Source organism: Salmo salar, chromosome 21, assembly GCF_965601325.2.
Source record: "Salmo salar chromosome 21, fSalSal1, whole genome shotgun sequence".
Lineage (NCBI taxonomy): Eukaryota > Metazoa > Chordata > Actinopteri > Salmoniformes > Salmonidae > Salmo > Salmo salar.
This window is the reverse complement of record NC_138311.1, coordinates 42,142,363-42,161,507: the sequence shown is the minus strand read 5'-3', so window position 1 is coordinate 42,161,507 and position 19,145 is coordinate 42,142,363. Positions and strand designations below refer to the sequence as shown.

The 19,145-nt window shown below is 43.3% G+C and overlaps 2 protein-coding genes across 3 annotated transcripts in view; one reads left to right on the top strand and one right to left on the bottom strand.

Annotated features, from left to right (window-relative positions):
- LOC106582348 (adenylate cyclase type 5) overlaps window positions 1–1,797 on the top strand; it is a 128,117-nt gene extending 126,320 nt beyond the window's left edge. Inside the window, exon 21 of the mRNA XM_014165372.3 lies at window positions 48–1,797. Coding sequence (XP_014020847.1) covers window positions 48–176 — 129 coding nt within the window. The 3' untranslated portion in view covers window positions 177–1,797. The remainder of the gene's footprint in view (window positions 1–47) is intronic.
- A 6,852-nt stretch (window positions 1,798–8,649) lies between these two features.
- The window catches only part of LOC106582349 (vesicle-trafficking protein SEC22a), a 41,413-nt gene continuing 30,917 nt past the window's right edge, over window positions 8,650–19,145 (bottom strand). For both annotated transcript variants that reach the window (XM_045704773.2, XM_045704774.2), the window contains 5 exons: window positions 16,986–17,149; window positions 16,407–16,586; window positions 11,632–11,750; window positions 11,262–11,327; window positions 8,650–10,604 (listed from right to left, as the gene is read on the bottom strand). In XM_045704773.2, the coding sequence (XP_045560729.1) occupies window positions 10,404–10,604; window positions 11,262–11,327; window positions 11,632–11,750; window positions 16,407–16,586; window positions 16,986–17,149 (730 nt within the window). In that variant the 3' untranslated portion in view covers window positions 8,650–10,403. The remainder of the gene's footprint in view (window positions 10,605–11,261; window positions 11,328–11,631; window positions 11,751–16,406; window positions 16,587–16,985; window positions 17,150–19,145) is intronic.

Here is a 19,145-nt window from a genome sequence, read left to right as displayed (position 1 = left end):
TTACTTTCCCACTTTTCTTTTCCTCTCTCTCTCCTTCCTCTCGCCAGGTGACCTCAGACCTGTACAACGTGCTGAACTCCTATAACTACACACTAGAGTGCCGAGGCCTGGTCAAGGTGAAGGGTAAAGGAGAAATGCAGACCTACTTCCTCACTGGAGGACCTCCCAGAAGTTAACACCCAGGCTGTGTCCCAAATGGAAACCTATTCCCTGTATAGTGCACTACTTTTGGCCAGGGACATAGGGCTCTGTTCAAAAGTAGTGCACTATATAGGAAATAGGGTGCCATTTCAGACACAGCCTATTCAGAAGCAGCCCCAGTAACAGACTGACACTGGTGCAGGAAAAGGCTGAGAGGAGAGGGGTGATTGGACTAAAAGGGGCTGACCCCCCCCCAAGTCTTTGACGAGCAGGCTTATGGACCTATGTTAGCTTGGGGAAATGACTGCCCACCGTCAACACCCCTTTTCCTAGGTTTATCTCCTCCCTACCTGCAGAGGTCAGCCTCCGATTTGACCAGAGTGAAGGAGACCCCACCCAGCCTCCTCTCGGATTGGGGGAAAGAGACAGGGAGGAGCTTAGAGGGCCTGGGTTCGCTGAAGAGACCAAAGAATTCCCATCAGACTACAGCAGACATAGACACATTGTGACAGCAGCATTCTCTCACGGTCTTATTTCTATAGGTCATAGTGTGAGTTAAGGAACGGCTAAGAGCCAATCATCTCGCAGTACTGTAGATCTAAGTTTTTCTGAGGAAATCGATCCACTATGTGTGTCTTCATAGACATTCTTCTGAAAGATCCAAGTCGCTCTAAACAAAACCTACATGATGACACTGAAACCCATATTTACAAGTAAAACATTCGGAAAGTATTCAGGCCCCTTCACTTTTTCTAAATTTTTCTAAAATGGATTAAATAAAAACATTTCCTCATCAGTCTACACACAATACCCCATAATGACAAAGCGAAACCAGGTTTTTAGAAATGTTAGCAAAAAAAAACCGGACATACCTTATTTACATAAGTATTCAGACCCTTGAGCTCAGGTAAATCCTGTTTCCATTGATCATCCTTGATGTTTCTACAACTTGATTGGAGTCCACCTGTGGTAAATCCAATTGATTGGACGTGATTTGGAAAGGTACACAGTTGACAGTGCATGTCAGAGCAAAACCCAAGCCATGAGGTTGAAGGAATTGTCCGTAGAACTCCAAGACAGGTTGTGTCAAGGCAGAGATCTGGGGAAGGGTACCAAAACATTTCTGCAGCATTGAAGGTCCCCAAGAACACTGTGGCCTCCATCATTCTTAAATGGAAGAAGTTTGGGACCACCAAGACTCTTCCAGGAGCTGGCCGCCCAGCCAAACTGAGCAATCGGGGTAGAAGGCCCTTGGTCAGGGAGGTGACCAAGAACCCGATGGTCACTCTGACAGAGCTCCAGAGTTCATCTGCGGAGATGGGAGAACCTTCCAGAAGGACAACCATCTCTGCAGAACTCCACCAATCAGGCCTTCATGGTAGAGTGGCCAAACAGAAAACACATGTCAAACTCCAAGCAGGCTGTCAAAAGGCACCTAAAGGACTCTCAGACCATGAGAAAAAATATCCTTTGGTCTGATGAAACCAAGATTGAACTCTTTGGCCTGAATGCCAAGCATCATGCCTGGAGGAAACCAGGCACCGCTCATCACCTGGCCAATACCATCCCTACAGTGAAGCATGGTGGTGGCAGCATCATGCTGTGGCAATGTTTTTCAGCGGCAGCAACTGGGAGACTGTTCAGGATCGAGGGAAAGATGACGGCGCGAGAGCCGGCCGGCCAGGCCTCAGGACCTCAGACTGGTGCGAAGGTTCACCTTCCAACAGGACAACGACCTTAAGCACACAGCTAAGGAGTGGCTTTGGGACAAGTCTCTGAATGTCCTTGAGTGGCCCAGCCAGAGCACGGACTTGAACCTGATCAAACATCTCTGGAGACCTGAAAATAGCTGTGCAGCGACGTTCCCCATCCAACCTGACAGAGCTTGAGATGATCTGCTGAGAAAAATGGGAGAAACTCCACAAATATAGGTGTGCCAAGTTTGTAGTATCATACCCAAGAGGACTTGAGGCTGTAATCGCTGTCAAAGGAGCTTCAACAAAGTACTGAGTAAAAGGGTCGGAATACTTATGTAAATGTGATACTCCCATTTTCCCAATTTTTTTTATAAAACCTGCTTTTTGCTTTGTCCTAATGGCTTATTGTGTGTAGATTGATGAGAGGGAAAACTATTGAATCCAATTTTAGAATAAGGCTGTAACATAACAAAATGTGGAAGAAGTGAAGGGGTCATGATACTTTCTGAATGCACTGTATATACAGTACCAGTTAAAAGTTTGGACACACCTACTCATTCAAGAGTTGCTTCATTTTTACTATTTTCTACATTTTACAATAATAGTGAAGACTTCAAAACTATGAAATAACACACATGGAATCATGTTGTAACCAAAAAATTGTTAAACAAATCAAAATATATTTTAGATTCTTCAAAGTAGCCACCCTTTGCCTTGATGACAACTTTGCACAGTCTTGGCATTCTCTCAACCACCTTCACGAGGAATCCTTTTCCAACAGCCTTGAAGGGGTTCCCACATATGCTGAGCACTTGTTGGCTGCTTTTTCTTCACTCTGCAATCCAACTCATCCCAAACCATCTCAATTGGGTTGAGGTCGGGTGATTGTGGAGGTCAGATCATCTGATGCAGCAGTCCATCACTCTCCTTCTTGGTAAAATAGCCCTTACACATTCTGGAGGTGTGTTGGGTCATTGTCCTATTGAAAAACAAATGATAGTCACACTAAGCATAAACCAGATGGGATGGCGTATCGCTGCAGAATGCTGTGGTAGCCATGCTGGTTAAGTGTGCCTTCTAAATAAATAGGATCCACACATGCGGAGATCACCCGTTCACCTACTCTGCGTCTCACAAACACATGGCAGTTGGAACCAAAAACCTCAAATTTGGACTCATCAGACCAAAGGACAGATTTCCACCGGTCTAATGTCCATTGCTTGTGTTTCTTGGCCCAAGCAAGTCTCTCATTATTGGTGTCCTTTAGTAGTGGTTTCTTTGCAGCAACTCAAACATGAAGGCCTGACTCCGCTGAACAGTTGATGTTGAGATGTGTCTGTTACTTGAACTCTGTGAGGTGCAGTTAATTGTCGATTTCTGAGGCTGGTAACTCTAATGAACTTATCCTCTGCAGCAGAGGTAACTCTTGGTCTTCCTTTCCTGTGGCGGTGTTCATGAGAGCCAGTTTCATCATAGCACTTAATGGTTTTTGCGACTGTACTTGAAGAAATGTTCAAAGTTCTTGAAATTTTCCATATTGACTGACCATGTCTTAAAGTAATGATGGACTGTCGTTTCTCTTTGCTTATTTCAGCTGTTCTTGCCATAATATGGACTTGGTCTTTTACCAAATAGGGCTAGCTTCTGTATACCACCCCTACCTTGTCACAACACAAATGATTGGCTGAAACACATTAAGGAGGAAAGAAATTCCACAAATTAACTTTTAACAAGCCACACCTGTTAATTGAAATGCATTCCAGGTTTGAAGCTGCTTGAGAGAATGCCAAGAGTGTGCAAAGCTATCAAGGAAAAAGGGTGGCTACTTTGAAGAATCTCAAATATAAAATATGTTTTGATTTGAACACTTTTCTGGTTACTACATGGTTCCATGTGTTATTTCATAGTTTTGATGTCCTCACTATTATTCTACAATGTAGAAAATAGTAAAAATAAAGAAAAACCCTTGAATGAGTAGTTGTGTCCAAACTTTTGATTGGTACTGTATATATACACATACAGTATATGTGTAAAAAAGTGTTTTTTGTTCCTACAGTCCATGTATGCTGTCTTTGAACACTTGAGTGGTACAGATATTGCAATTCTCCAAACCATGGGTACACGTACTAACATTGCCAGCCAGCACAATCTATCAAACCCTTTACTGGAGTTGGTCAGAGAGGAAGGAGCAGTGTGTTTCATCTCTAGTAGGGAGCCTTGGTGGGCCATGTTAACTTGGCTGGCTACTTGATCGACCAGTGAGACTGCTCTGCTCAGTGCGAGTTTACAGAGCTCTACACTACACACACACACACACACACACACACACACACACACACACACACACACACACACACACACACACACACACACACACACACACACACACACACACACCGGCAAAAACACACACAAACGTACCCATACACACACACACGCATGCACGCAGAAACACACAGACATAAGCTAGCCACACATACATGCACATAACAGACAGACACACGCTTTAACTAACGACACTTTCAACTGATGTCAACGAAAAGCTTTTTTGTATTTTACATTTTGTACTTTGACTCAAAAACACCAAACCCTATCAGATATTTTAGATTCTATATTTTGTACATTAATATATTAGAGAGAAGCATCTATAAATAAACAATATGTATTCGGATGTACATAGCTGACCGAGACCTATTACAATCATGCAAGGGGTGGACGATTTATTTTCTTTCCCATCACTGTATTCTTCATTCTTTCTAGTTCACCTGCTTTTTCCACACATTTGGTTTGAATATCAAGCAGTTGCCTGCACTTGTGGCAAGGCATCCCCCGACATTTCCTTTTAGATGAATAACCCCCTGCAGTCAGTCCATGTCATAGATGGAGACTGGTTTGGTACTCTATGAAGCCATCCCACCAACCCTGGCTCAAACAGATGTTATGACCCAATGAATGTCCAATTTTCTCCAACGAGGCCTTTATACTTGTCTATACTGATGATTTCCTCCTTATGTTAAACAATATGAGGAACAACTTGTGGGAGTCCATGTGGAGATGTTTCCTTTTGACCTTTGATCCGCTGGATATTTTTATCCCCATTAGGGTTGCACAATTCCAGTAACTTTGCCAAAATTCCCAGGTTTTTCTAAAATACTGGTTGGAAGATTCCCGGAATCAGGAGGGAATAAGCAGGAAATCCAGTAAACTTCCAACAGAGATTTCTAGAAAACCTGGGAATTTGGGGAGTGACTGGAATTTTGCAAACTCTATGCCCCTTCATCTGTTTCTGGTAGAGCAGCCCCATCAGTGTTACAGCATACTGTGGGATCTTCATCTGTTTCTGGTAGAGCAGCCCCATCAGTGTTACAGCATACTGTGGGATCTTCATCTGTTTCTGGTAGAGCAGCCCCATCAGTGTTCCAGCATACTGTGGGATCTTCATCTGTTTCTGGTAGAGCAGCCCCATCAGTGTTCCAGCATACTGTGGGATCTTCATCTGTTTCTGGTAGAGCAGCCCCATCAGTGTTCCAGCATACTGTGGGATCTTCATCTGTTTCTGGTAGAGCAGCCCCATCAGTGTTCCAGCATACTGTGGGATCTTCATCTGTTTCTGGTAGAGCAGCCCCATCAGTGTTCCAGCATACTGTGGGATCTTCATCTGTTTCTGGTAGAGCAGCCCCATCAGTGTTCCAGCATACTGTGGGATCTTCATCTGTTTCTGGTAGAGCAGCCCCATCAGTGTTACAGCATACTGTGGGATCTTCATCTGTTTCTGGTAGAGCAGCCCCATCAGTGTTACAGCATACTGTGGGATCTTCATCTGTTTCTGGTAGAGCAGCCCCATCAGTGTTCCAGCATACTGTGGGATCTTCATCTGTTTCTGGTAGAGCAGCCCCATCAGTGTTCCAGCATACTGTGGGATCTTCATCTGTTTCTGGTAGAGCAGCCCCATCAGTGTTACAGCATACTGTGGGATCTTCATCTGTTTCTGGTAGAGCAGCCCCATCAGTGTTACAGCATACTGTGGGATCTTTATCTTATCCTACATCTGATGTCATCATTCTAATTTCACAGATTTTTTTGTCTTTCCCTTCATCAAACAACTACTTACAGTGACAATATTGGTGATTTGGGTACCAGTCAGTTCTTGAGAAGCAGTCTGTCTGTTTGGATTGTCACTTTGTACCCCCTGAGGTACGTGTTGATAGAAAGAATGTCTTGGCGCTCTATTAATTCTGGGTGACAGATAACCGCTAGGCTAAGAGCATGCCTGAACAGCCCCTCTTAAAACCCAACCAAGTCCAAAACTAACAAAAAGCATCATAATATATGCAGAAACTCTTCCAAACTGTTTTGGCTGGGAAGGATGCGGACACCTTAAAGCGGGAACATCGACTTTAAATTGAATTCACGATGTAACGCTCAACTTCAATGACACAGCTTAAATAGAGCCCGTATCCTCTGGTCTTTACTCATTTCAAACTAAAACCCTCCTTCCACTAGAAACATGAGGGATCTACTCTACTGCTATAACCCATTCAGTCCCTCTCCGCTTTTCAGGGGTTTTTACTGTGTGTCATTGGTGTTGTATGGACACATGGCTTTTATTGGAGGTTGAGATTGTACTTTAGTTTCTGCTACCTTGAAAATAAGCAAGGAAAATATAGTGCCATTGAATTCAATTGAGCTTTAATGTGTGCTCTCAAACTGTGGGGTGGGGGGGCAGACCGTCTCTGCTAGGGAGGGGCATAGCTCCCTTTCTCTCCCTATATTTGGAGAAAGGATGAACCTCGTGAGGTTTTCACCAGATGGAGCGGAGAGAAGAGGAATGACATCAGTGCGTTTTGAGTCAGAACTTGCATAACCTGGTTGTTGTCTCTGTTCAGCTATTACATTCCACAAGGAGTGTTAGCTAAGAAGACTGGTACCACTAAACCTTGGGTTGGCTTTGCTTTCTATCATGTCAAACACTAAGCGTTTTTTTTTGTTAAATCCAATAAAACACTAAAATGGAACTTGTTGACAATGCCTTTTTATTTGATGTGGCATCCTATATCTCTCTTTCTATAACCTTGTTTGGATGGTTGTTGCAGATGTACAGCCATAGATTTATTTTAGTCTTTGACGATCCAAATGGTAATATGTTTAAACACTACTAGTAGAAAGAGAAGAGAGAACTTGCCAGCCAGCCTGCCATTTCGCTGAACTGCTTGAGTTGATTGTTCCGATATATCTACATATAGAACACAAATTCAAAAGGATCTCTACGATTGTTCCTCGATCTCCAGAGGGGGGCAGCATTACACTGTCATTGGTACAAAAAAAAGGATCCTAACAGATGGGCTGTACTAAACAATGGCTCCTTTTGTATTTTCTTCATTAATAATACAGCTATGCTTATAATGTTGGCTATATGGTGATTTAGGGTACTATTTGGTACGAATTCTATCCTCTATATAGTGCACTACTTTTGACCAGGACCCATAAGAGCCCTGGTCAAAAGTAGTGCACTATATAGGTGATAGTAAATCTGACAGAAATGGCACCCTGAATAATGACCCTTGGTTGTGAATTATACATGTTATTAGACAGGCCTGTTCATATTGTAGTTTATTTTAGCTGCCCCTCTGCAAATTGTCCATAAATAATTTTAACTTAGTTAAGTAAGACTGACTGTATTTAAATGCAATGGCCACAGACCAAATAAACTGGAGACTACAGAGGAAACAGTCCACGCCCATAGGATAGATGGTGGATGTAAAGGGCATTGTAGCCTACTGATGGCTACTGATCAATTCATTTAACAGGCTTTACTGTGTACGAAAACTATGTTGATTTAAATCTTTACAAAGAGGGGAAGGTAGAAGTGCTTTAAATGCCCTGCACTTCAGAGGAAATCACTGCATAATAAAACTGATAGAAGAACCTTAAACAGCTAAGTATCTTACAATACAGCTGGATGAAGACAAAGATTTGGCAGGACTCATAAATTGGTCATCTTGCCGAGTCCATGCCCTTTAAAAAGCAGCACACCTGTGAGCACACCACGGTTGCTGTGGACAGTGTAAAAATAACGTTGAGTGTGTCTGTATTAGTCACAAATAGGCCTAGACGGCGACTGACTTCCCCTCACTTGCGTTCAAATTTAAAGTGCTGTCCAAATGAGTTACAATTTCCCCCTTCTAATACCTACAGGTTCTTCTTCTGCATTCAACCTTACACTTCCTGATTTGTATTTATTAGGGACCCCCATTATCTGCTGCCAAGGCACAAGGGGGAACATTTTTTTTTTATATGAAACTCGTTTGAAATAACAATTAGAAATGCACTACTCCTTTGGGTCCTACTCCGGTTTGACTCTCAGGTGTAGTAAATGATGGATTGGTATGGTATCCATTTTGTATTATTTCTACTGCGCTGATACAGGCACTACATTTAAATGGTACGTTACACATACAGTAAAAGGAGTTTGTAATATAAAAAAGTCAAGAAACCTCTGAGAAGAAACTTTATAGTGCCTTCAAGACCCTTGAGTCAATTTTCACAGCTGTAATCACTGTCAGAAGGTGATTCTAACATGTATTGACTCAAGGGTGTGAATACTTATGTAAATGAGGGACGTCTGCAAATGTATTAAATGCAAACATTTCTAAAACATATTTTCACTTTATCATTAAGGGGTATTGTGTGTAGATGGGCGAGAAAATCTATTTAATCCATTTTGAATTCAGGCTGTAACAAAAGAGAATAAGTCAAGGGGTATGAATACTCTGAAGGCACTGTAGTAAACTACTTGGTTATGCACACACCATTAGCAAAATGAGGATCTGTTTAATGTTGTATATTTAGTTACATTACATAGATTGCAAAAGTATGTCATTACAAACAGTCAGGGGCGCAACTTTGGTTTTAGAAGTGGGGGGAGACTTTTTTTTTATCCAGTCGGATCAACACCCTACCCGACTGCTCGGAGGCGTCTGCATGGTCCTAAAGCACACAGTAAACTCATTTTGTATCACATTCCAATGAAACAACTGGGGGGGGGGGGGGGGGGGGATAAAAATGCATCATCCGCAGTGAAAGTTGCACCCCTGGAAACAGCCAACATCAAATAAAACATTTGAGTCCTAGATGTCATACTGGAGGCTAACTTAGGTCACAAAGGTCAAGTACCACAGTCTGCTAAGATGTACAGGCTAACAGTAACATATTGGCCATTGTTGATGACAAATCTTAAGGGTTGGATCAGTGCAGTAGTGCCCAGATACACATGGAGTTAGTTGCCAGATGTTCATAATACTTGGTTCCATGTTTATACTCTCCACTCATGCAATGACTCTAGTCTGACTGACACTGGCCAATCCACCCCCCAAAAAATAACATTGTTGGCACAATCCCTTAACTCATAATTAAATTAACAATGTTTCTAGGAAGTTTACTGACATTGTCCTCAGTAATTTCTGCTTCTGACAAGTCGAACATTTCTGCAATATAATCCAAAAGCTATGCAAAATAAATGATGCATTGGAAAATACATGGCAAAAGAAAAGAAATGCATTGAGTATTTTTGGAAGTAACCATTTCTGCTACAATATAAGTAACTAGTCTACCTCCTCTCCTACTCTGGCCTTTAGAGTAATACCCTGAAACATCAGGATGGCAGATGGCTCACAGGTAAATAAACCCTTTCCAGCAGCGGCTACTGTTACCACCACTGCACCAGGACGTCTGGCAGATGATACAGAGTTGATAAGGTTGGCCTCCCAGTGCTGAAAACAGTGGGATAACACCACCACATTACATTTGCCATGCCAAACTTAGCTTTCAATCAATAGCGTATTCATGAAGCCTGCAACAAAGTACAGCAGTACATGGAAGTAACAGGTGTGCCATGATCATACACATTATTTTGAATAAATTATTCTCAAATCAATAAAACAAATCTTTGCTAGACAAGAGATTTAATAACATATGATACTGGGGTGGCAGTTAGCCTAACGCTTTAGAGCATTGGGCCAGTAACCGAAATGTCACTGGTTTGAATCCCCGAGCCGACTAGGTAAAAGATATGTCGATATGCCCTTTAGGAAGGCACTTAACACTAATTTGTCCTGTATTCACTCTGGATAAGAGCATCTGCTAAATTACTTAAATTATACATGTCTGTTTCAGAGTTTCAATTTAAGTCAGAAACCCCTGTTCAGACTCCTGATAGTTACCCCAAACATATTCATATGAATATTATTATTAGCCAATTAACTAATTATTTGGCTGTTGTGGCACTGCCCATTAACCCTATTGGGTCGTATCACTTTGAGGCCACGCTAAAGTGAGCTCAGTATCCAACGGGATTGAGGCAGGGCCAAGCTGGCCCACAATCCTGAGCTGTGGTGGGGAAGAAACATGATAAAGAGAGCAGGAGCAGAGTCACTTCTTTGCTCCGTAGCCTTAGACATGGTTTTGTTGTTGGTGGTTGGTTGGTTGGTTGTAAATTAGTATATTTGTTGGGTTTTGTCAGACACTGAAGTTGTTTATTTCTTGTTTGACTCGTGGTTGTAGTTTTTGTCAGACGTTGTAGTCCGGAGCTTTGCCCTGCGGCTGCCTCAGTCTGATCTGTAGTGTCATGAAGGCCCCTACAGTCACATGGAAGAGGATCTGCCACACGTTCCTCAGCTCATACAGGTACATGTTGGACAGACAGATCAGGGCCAAGGCCAGGAACGACTTACTGTTCCTCCACACAGAGAAGTACGCAAACAGGGAACACTGAAGGGAGAGAAAGGGAGAGATGGAGTGAAAGAAAGACAGGGAAACAGAAGAGTCAACTTCTGTGAGAACAATAGAGCTACTTCATTGTATTGAAAATCCCTTGCAGGTGACCAATCTTTCTTTGCTTTCAAACCATGTCCAATATTTGACCTTTATTCAAGGATGCCCCAATTATTTAGTGCAAGCTTATATCAACTACCAGCAATAAAATTACAAGCCAAGGTTCTGCAATATAAATGTAATACATATTATTAGCACTTTTCAATGTACAATTATGTGTAAACTGTAGCTGGACTCAGACCATCTTGGTAACACTAACAACCCCCTCTGTACAGTGAGAGTTGTAATGCAAAATGCAGGGTTGTTTTTAAATGTATTTAACTAGGCAAGTCAGTTAAGAACAAATTCTTATTTACAATGATGGCCTACCCCGGCCAAACCATAACGACCTTGGGCCAATTGTACACCGCCCTATGGGACTCCCAATCACAGCCGGTTGTGATAGAGCCTAGGATCGAACCAGCGTCTGTAGTGACGCCTTTAGCACTGAGAAGCAATGGCTTAGACCGCTGCGCCACTCGGGAGCCCCACCTCACTCATCACAGTGACTGCCAGAAGGAGACAAGCAGGCAGCTCTTGCTCGTTATGACTTACCTGATACAGACAGGCTGCTGTGCCCAGGAAAAAGGCAATCACGTAATTAAAGTCTTCGTCGTCGTTCTGCCGGCAAACCAACGGGGGAGGAAGATGAGGGAGAGAAGAAAAGATAGCGAGGTCAATAAATGATGAATGTACAGCAGTAGGTAGGCTTGAAACAAGGCTTGGTGAAACTGGTACGACAAGAAAGCCAACAAAAGCATTGGACAAAAACAGCCTCTGAAAAGCAATAATAAGCATAACCACTAAGATAAATACAGGTTACAAACTGTTCATATGAAAAGGCTTGGATTAGTTATAGCTACAGGGTGTCAGTTTGTCTTTCCCACCGAATTAAAGATCGAGTAATGTATCACTCTGGCTTTACCTGTATGGTGCTCTCTATAGCATGAACCCCTCGGAGTAGATTGAGGCCTCCACAGAGGATGCTCAGCACACAGGAGACGATGCCAGGTAGAGTCACAGGATCAAGCTGTTGGCTGGGAGCTGGGAGGAGAAGAAGGGAACTGTTAAGAGCCAGCAGAAATGCCATGGCCAATGAGCCATAGACACATTAAGAGACTTTACTGAGTGAGATAAACAGCTACGTTGTGATTCTGAAGGACATCACAATACAGACTCCGCGCCAGAGGCTGCCTTGACCTAAGGTAGGGTGCAAAGTAATATCTTGCGGCTAAATTCTTATATGATGAATAGCTAGATAGAACAGGATTACATGCTAACCAGACCGGAGACGTCTCGTGCGCAAGCGTCGCAAAATACATTTAGAAATCCATGTTATTCAATTATTGCACCAACACTGTTTCGCGCGCCAACGAGCATCTGCGTTGCCAAGGGCTAAAATAGAAGTCATTCCTATTTCTGACGCAGATCGCACTGCAAGTCCTGCCTCTCCCAACTCCTCATTGGTTTATAGAAGCAGGTACCCACGTGCCATCTCCTCATTGGTTATACCCACGTGGGTGATTGAAAGACTAAATGTTTTGTCGGTTGTCGTGGTAATACTATGAAAGTGTAGATGCTAATCACCATATAAGTTCAAAGATGAAAAAGCCTGGAAGGAGGAGAGATGACTAGAAACGATTCGGTTGACCGTTTTATGTGTGGATTAATTGTCGGAGTAGAGGACCTTGTGCATTTCAGGTAAAATAACAACTCAATGTTTATATCCCAGGCCAAATTAGCTAGCAAGTGCAAGCTAACTAGCTAAATTGCCATACATGTTTAATGCTTTTCGACCTGTCCCCAAATTAATGTCATTGGTTCAGAGTTTGTTTTGATATTTTAACCTGCGTGTCGTGATCGCGTTTGGTGTGGGGGGACAAAATAAATGTATGCACGATGGCGCACACGCGCAGCCGGTTTGGGTTCCATGTTAGGTTCAGAGTATAGACATGGTCAACCACTGCAATACACCATCATGTGTAATCTTAAAATTCTCCTGACATTTGATGAGAAACCACTGACTAAATCCCAAAATGACAATGTTTTGATGATCATCCCTCCACAGTGAGTGACAGGAAAGTGAATATGAATGCTGCAGTGGTTCTTGAGGGAGACAGAGGAGCTGTGGTGACCCAGGGCACAATCATTTAGCTGAGTTTACTGAGGTGTGAAGGTACCAACAGAGAGGTGGTGGGCCTGTCTCAGTCAGGGATCACTAATGGAGGGGCCACACACACACACACACGACAGCTGCATACCACAGTGTCCTTCAGAGAGCTGACCCTATAGGGCTTTCAAGTGATTAACTTCAAACGGGCATGTATATGTGCTTTCTTGAGCAGGGGGACCTTGCGGGCGCTGCAGGATTTCACGGCGTAGTGTGTTACCAATTGTTTTCTTGGTGACTATGGTCCCAGCTGCCTTGAGATCATTGACAAGATCCTCCCGTGTAGTTCTGGGCTGATTCCTCACCGTTCTCATGATCATTGCAACTCCACGAGGTGAGATCTTGCATGGAGCCCCAGGCCGAGGGATATTGACATATCTTTTGTGTTTCTTCGATTTGTGAATAATCGCACCAACTGTTGTCACCTTCTCACCAAGCTGCTTGGCGATGGTCTTATAGCCCATTCCAGCCTTGTGTAGGTCTACAATCTTGTCCCTGACATCCTTGGAGAGCTCTTTTGTCTTAGCCATGGTGGAGAGTTTGGAATCTGACTGATTGCTTCTGTGGACAGGTGTCTTTTATACAGGTAACAACTGAGATTAGGAGCACTCCCTTTAAGAGTGTGCTCCTAATCTCAGCTCGTTACCTGTATAAAAGACACCTGGGAGCCAGAAATCTTTTTGATTGAGAGGGGGGGTCAAATACTTTTTCCCTCATTAAAATGCAAATCATTTTATAACATTTTTGACATGCGTTTCTCTGGATTTTTTTGTTATTATGTCTCTCAATGTTCAAATAAACCTACCATTAAAATTATAGACTGATAATTTCTTTGTCAGTGGGCAAACGTACAAAATCAGCAGGGGATCAAATACAGTGAGGGGGGAAAAAGTAACTAAAGCTTCTTAGGGCTAGGCCCCGTTTTTCTCAATTTCCGCCTGAATGACGTGCCCAAAGTAAACTGCCTGTTGCTCAGGCCCTGAAGCCAGGATATGCATATAATTGGTACCATTGGAAAGAAAACACTGACGTTTGTAGAAATGTTAAAATAATGTAGGAGAATATAACAATAGATATGGTAGGAAAAAATCCAAAGAAAAACTAATCAGAATTGATTTTATTGAGAGACCATGCTTTTACATTGGCAAGAATAAGGGCATACTCAATTCTAGCTCCCAGGATGCAATTCCTTTGGCTTCCACAGGGTGTCAGCAGTCTATATTCAAGGCTTCAGACTTGTAACTTCCAAAATGAATAAGAAATATCCGTTTTAGTACAGGGACAGTGTCTTGGAAATTCGTGTTTGCTCGCACCATGAAGAAAAGACGCATCTGTTAAAATCCATTCCTATTGAACATACTTCTTTCCGTAAGAAATATACTGCTCAAAAAAATAAAGGGAACACTTAAACACAATGTAACTCCAAGTCAATCACACTTCTGTGAAATCAAACTGTCCACTTAGGAAGCAACACTGATTGACAATACATTTCACATTCTGTTGTGCAAATGGAATAGACAACAGGTGGAAATTATAGGCAATAAGCAAGACACCCCCAATAAAGGAGTGGTTCTGCAGGTGGAGACCACAGACCACTTCTCAGTTCCTATGCTTCCTGGCTGATGTTTTGGTCACTTTTGAATGCTGGCGGTGCTTTCACTCTAGTGGTAGCATGAGACAGCGTCTACAACCCACACAAGTGGCTCAGGTAGTGCAGCTCATCCAGGGTGGCACATCAATGCGAGCTGTGGCAAGAAGGTTTGCCGTGTCTGTCAGCGTAGTGTCCAGAGCATGGAGGCGCTACCAGGAGACAGGCCAGTACATCAGGAGACGTGGAGGAGGCCGTAGGAGGGCAACAACCCAGCAGCAGGACCGCTGCCTCCGCCTTTGTGCAAGGAGGAGCACTGCCAGAGCCCTGAAAAATGACCTCCAGCAGGCCACAAATGTGCATGTGTCTGCTCAAACGGTCAGAAACAGACTCCATGAGGGTGGTATGAGGGCCCGACGTCCACAGGTGGGGATTGTGCTTACAGCCCAACACCGTGCAGGACGTTTGGCATTTGCCAGAGAACACCAAGATTGGCAAATTCGCCACTGGCGCCCTGTGCTCTTCACAGATGAAAGCAGGTTCACACTGAGCACGTGACAGAGTCTGGAGACGCCGTGGAGAACGTTCTGCTGCCTGCAACATCCTCCAGCATGACCGGTTTGGCGGTGGGTCAATCATGGCGTGGGGTGGCATTTCTTTGGGGGGGCTGCACAGCCCTCCATGTGCTCGCCAGAGGTAGCCTGACTGCCATTAGGTACCGAGATGAGATCCTCAGACCCCTTGTGAGACCATATGCTGGTGCGGTTGGCCCTGGGTTCCTCCTAATGCAAGACAATGCTAGACCTCATGTGGCTGGAGTGTGTCAGCAGTTCCTGCAAGAGGAAGGCATTGATGCTATGGACTTGCCCGCCCGTTCCCCAGACCTGAATCCAATTGAGCACATCTGGGACATCATGTCTCGCTCCATCCACCAACGCCACGTTGCACCACAGACTGTCCAGGAGTTGGCGGATGCTTTAGTCCAGGTCTGGGAGGAGATCCCTCAGGAGACCATCCGCCACCTCATCAGGAGCATGCCCAGGCATTGTAGGGAGGTCATACAGGCACGTGGTGGCCCACACACTACTGAGCCTCATTTTGACTTGTTTTAAGGACATTACATCAAAGTTGGATCAGCCTGTAGTGTGGTTTTCCACTTTAATTATGAGTGTGACTACAAATCCAGACCTCCATTGGTTGATAAATTGGATTTCCATTGATTATTTTTGTGTGATTTTGTTGTCAGCACATTCAACTATGTAAAGAAAAAAGTATTTAATAAGATTATTTCTTTCATTCAGATCTAGGATGTGTTGTTTAAGTGTTCCCTTTATTTTTTTGAGCAGTATATTATAGTTTGATTACATTTTAGGGTATCTGAGGAGTAAATAGAAACGTATTGCGACTTGTTGAAACAAAGTTTAGGGGTAGATTTTCAGATTCCTTTCTCTGCATGTTGAACGAGTGGATTATTCAAATCGATGGTGCCAACTAAAACAGACCTTTTGGGATATAAAGAAGGATTTTATCTAACAAAACGACACGTTATAGCTGGGACCCTTTGGATGACAAATCAGAGGAAGATTTTCAAAAGTGAATATTTAAAATCACTATTTGTGAATTTATGAAACCTGTGCCGGTGGAAAAATATTTTGATGTGGGGCGCCGTCAAACAATCGCATGGCATGCTTTCGCTGTAATAGCTACTGTAAATCGGACAGTGCAGTTAGATTAACAAGAATTTAAGCTTTCAACCAATATACGACACTAGTATGTACCTAAATGTTTAATATCCATAATTTGTATGATTATTTATTTGAATTGCGCGCCCTCCAGTTTCACCGGAAGCTGTCCCGTTAGCAGGACGCCTAGCCCTAAGAAGTTTGCCCACAACTATCGTGTGTGTGTGTGTGTGTGTGTGTGTGTGTGTGTGGGTACCTACTTATGCCCTTGTACTTGGAGGGGGTGTGGTATGAGAAGCCGTTGATGGATCCTAGGTCCTCAGGGGACAGCTGGTAGGGCGGTCGAAGCTTGATCTCTGTTTGCATGTCGGCCAGGTTGATCTTAGTGGACAGAGAGCGGGGGCTGTTGAAGCGCTGCTTCGTCTTCTGGATGAAGTTGTCTGGAAGGGGCAGCAACACAAGTATGAAGGGTGTGAGAATAGAGAAATCTATCATGAAAATACAACCTACGAATAATATGTTCCTGCTGGTACAGTATAAACATACTGTAAAATGTTTGGGCAGGATAGTGGGTTAGTTTCCTGAGACCACCCATACGTAAAAATAATTGAAAAGTGTCTGCTAAATGGAATATAATATATTTTTGAAAGCGTCAAACCAGGAAACCTAGCCTGGTCCCAGAACTGTTTGTGCAGTCTTGTCAACACTACAGTCATGGTCACACCAGGAGTAGGCAGAAAAGCACGAACAGATCTGGGACCAGGCTAAGGGAAACCCTGTGTTTCTAAAGTAAGACAATGCATGGGTTTGTTGGGAAAACAAAAGGAGGAGAGACTCACCCAACTCGATGAAAGAGTACGGCCTCACAGCGCTATTGACACGCTTGGCGTCGTACGTTACGATGAACTCCCTCTGCAGCTCATCCAGGAAACAGAAGGCCAGGACGTTGGGGTAGTTCTCGGTACAAACCATCAGATAACCCACACCCAGACTGCTGGTGAAACTGAAACACACACAGAGCGAGCAAGATTACATTGGAGGACTATTATTGGAGGACTAAAACAGGCATTAAATGGGGAGGGGGAACAGATAGCTCGCTCTCTCTTTTCCCTCTGCTTATGAAGTATGGGTGCTGAATTATGGTCATTTGGAGAGTGCCAGAGAGGGAGGGACAAAAATCATAGCATCCACTCAACTGGAGCTCAGCAGAGCCCCTCGAAGGGCCAATACATCAGAGTTAAGCATTGCCCAAAAGGATCTTTAAATCAGATTACCCAGTGACTTAACTGCTGTCTGGAACGTCCTCAGTCTTTTTCCCTTCACAGTGAGGCCGATGTTGGGCCTTGATTAAAGGACCTCAAGATAACAAATGAGGCTTCAGACTGTAGAGTGGATGGCCAACCAACCCTGCTCCTGGAGGGAGGAATGTGCGCACACACACACACACACACATCTCATTCAAGCCAATATCTGCTGTCTAATGGTGCTTTCAAGACAACTGGGAACTCTGGGGGGGGTACACTGCCGTCATCGATCTTCAGGTCAGAAAGTAAGAGTTCTAGGATGATTCCCAAGTTTCGGTGACCATTCAAAATGATTTCTTAGCCGGTGCTCGTTTTTGTCCGATCTAAAAATGGTTGGAGGCCGTCGCTTTTGAACACGGCATTAATGGGACCAAGTGGCTAATAACCCATGTTCATGTGAACAGATGCATTTTGTAATACCGCAGTTGTGTTTCTTGAAATAGCCCGACAATTGTAATTGACCAAACTGTCACAAAACTCATATTAGGGGAATTAGAGCTGAGCATTTCAGGACAGAGCTTTAATAGACATTCACAAAACAAGGAAAAGTGCACTTTGCTGTGACATCAGCAATAGGACAAAATTATGGTGACCGTTTCACTGCCACATCGGCAGTCATGACCACAGTAAAATTCCACACTACCGTTGAGTCACGGTAATCTCCTCTTATGCACTCTGGACATGTGTTGGTCGGGGTCTCTATTAGAGGTCGACCGATTATGATTTTTCAATGCCGATTATTGGAGGACCAAAAAAGCCAATAGCGATAAAAAAATAAAAACGGCCGATTTTTTTTATAATAATGACAATTACAACAATACTGAATTAACACTTAACTTAATACATCAATAAACTCAATTTAGCCTCAAATAAATAATGAAACAGGTTCAATTTGGTTTAAATAATGCAAAAACAAAGTGTTGGAGAAGAAAGTAAAAGTGCAATATGTGCCATGTAAGAAAGCTAACGTTTAAGTTCCTTGCTCAGAACATGAAAACATATGAAAGCTGGTGGTTCCTTTTAACATGAGTCTTCAATATTCCCAGGTAAGAAGATTTAGGTTGTAGTTATTATAGGACTATTTCTCTCTATACGATTTGTATTTCATATTCCTTTGACTATTGGATGTTCTTATAGGCACTTTAGTATTGCCAGTGTAACAGTATAGCTTCCGTCCCTCTCCTCGCTCCTACCTGGGCTTGAACCAGGAACACATCGACAAAAGCCACCCTCGAAGCAGCGTTACCCATGAAGAGCAAGGGGAAACAACTACTCCAAGTCTCAGAGCGAGTGACGTTTGAAACGCTATTAACGCGCACCCGGCTAACTAGCTAGCCATTTCACATCGGTTACACCAGCCTAATCTTGGGAGTTGATAGGCTTGAAGTCATAAACAGCGCAATGCATTGCAAAGGGCTGCTGGCAAAAAGCACGAAAGTGCTATTTTGAATGAATGCTTACGAGCCTACTGCTGCCTACCATCGCTCAGTCAGACTGCTCTATCAAATCATAGACTTAATTATAACATAATAACACACAGAAATACGAGCCTTAGGTCATTAATATGGTCGAATCCGGGAACGATCATTTTGAAAACAAAACATTATTCCTGTTACATTGCACAACCTTTAATGTTATGTCATAATTACGTAAAATTCTGGCAAATTAGTTAGCAACGAGCCAGGCGGCCCAAAC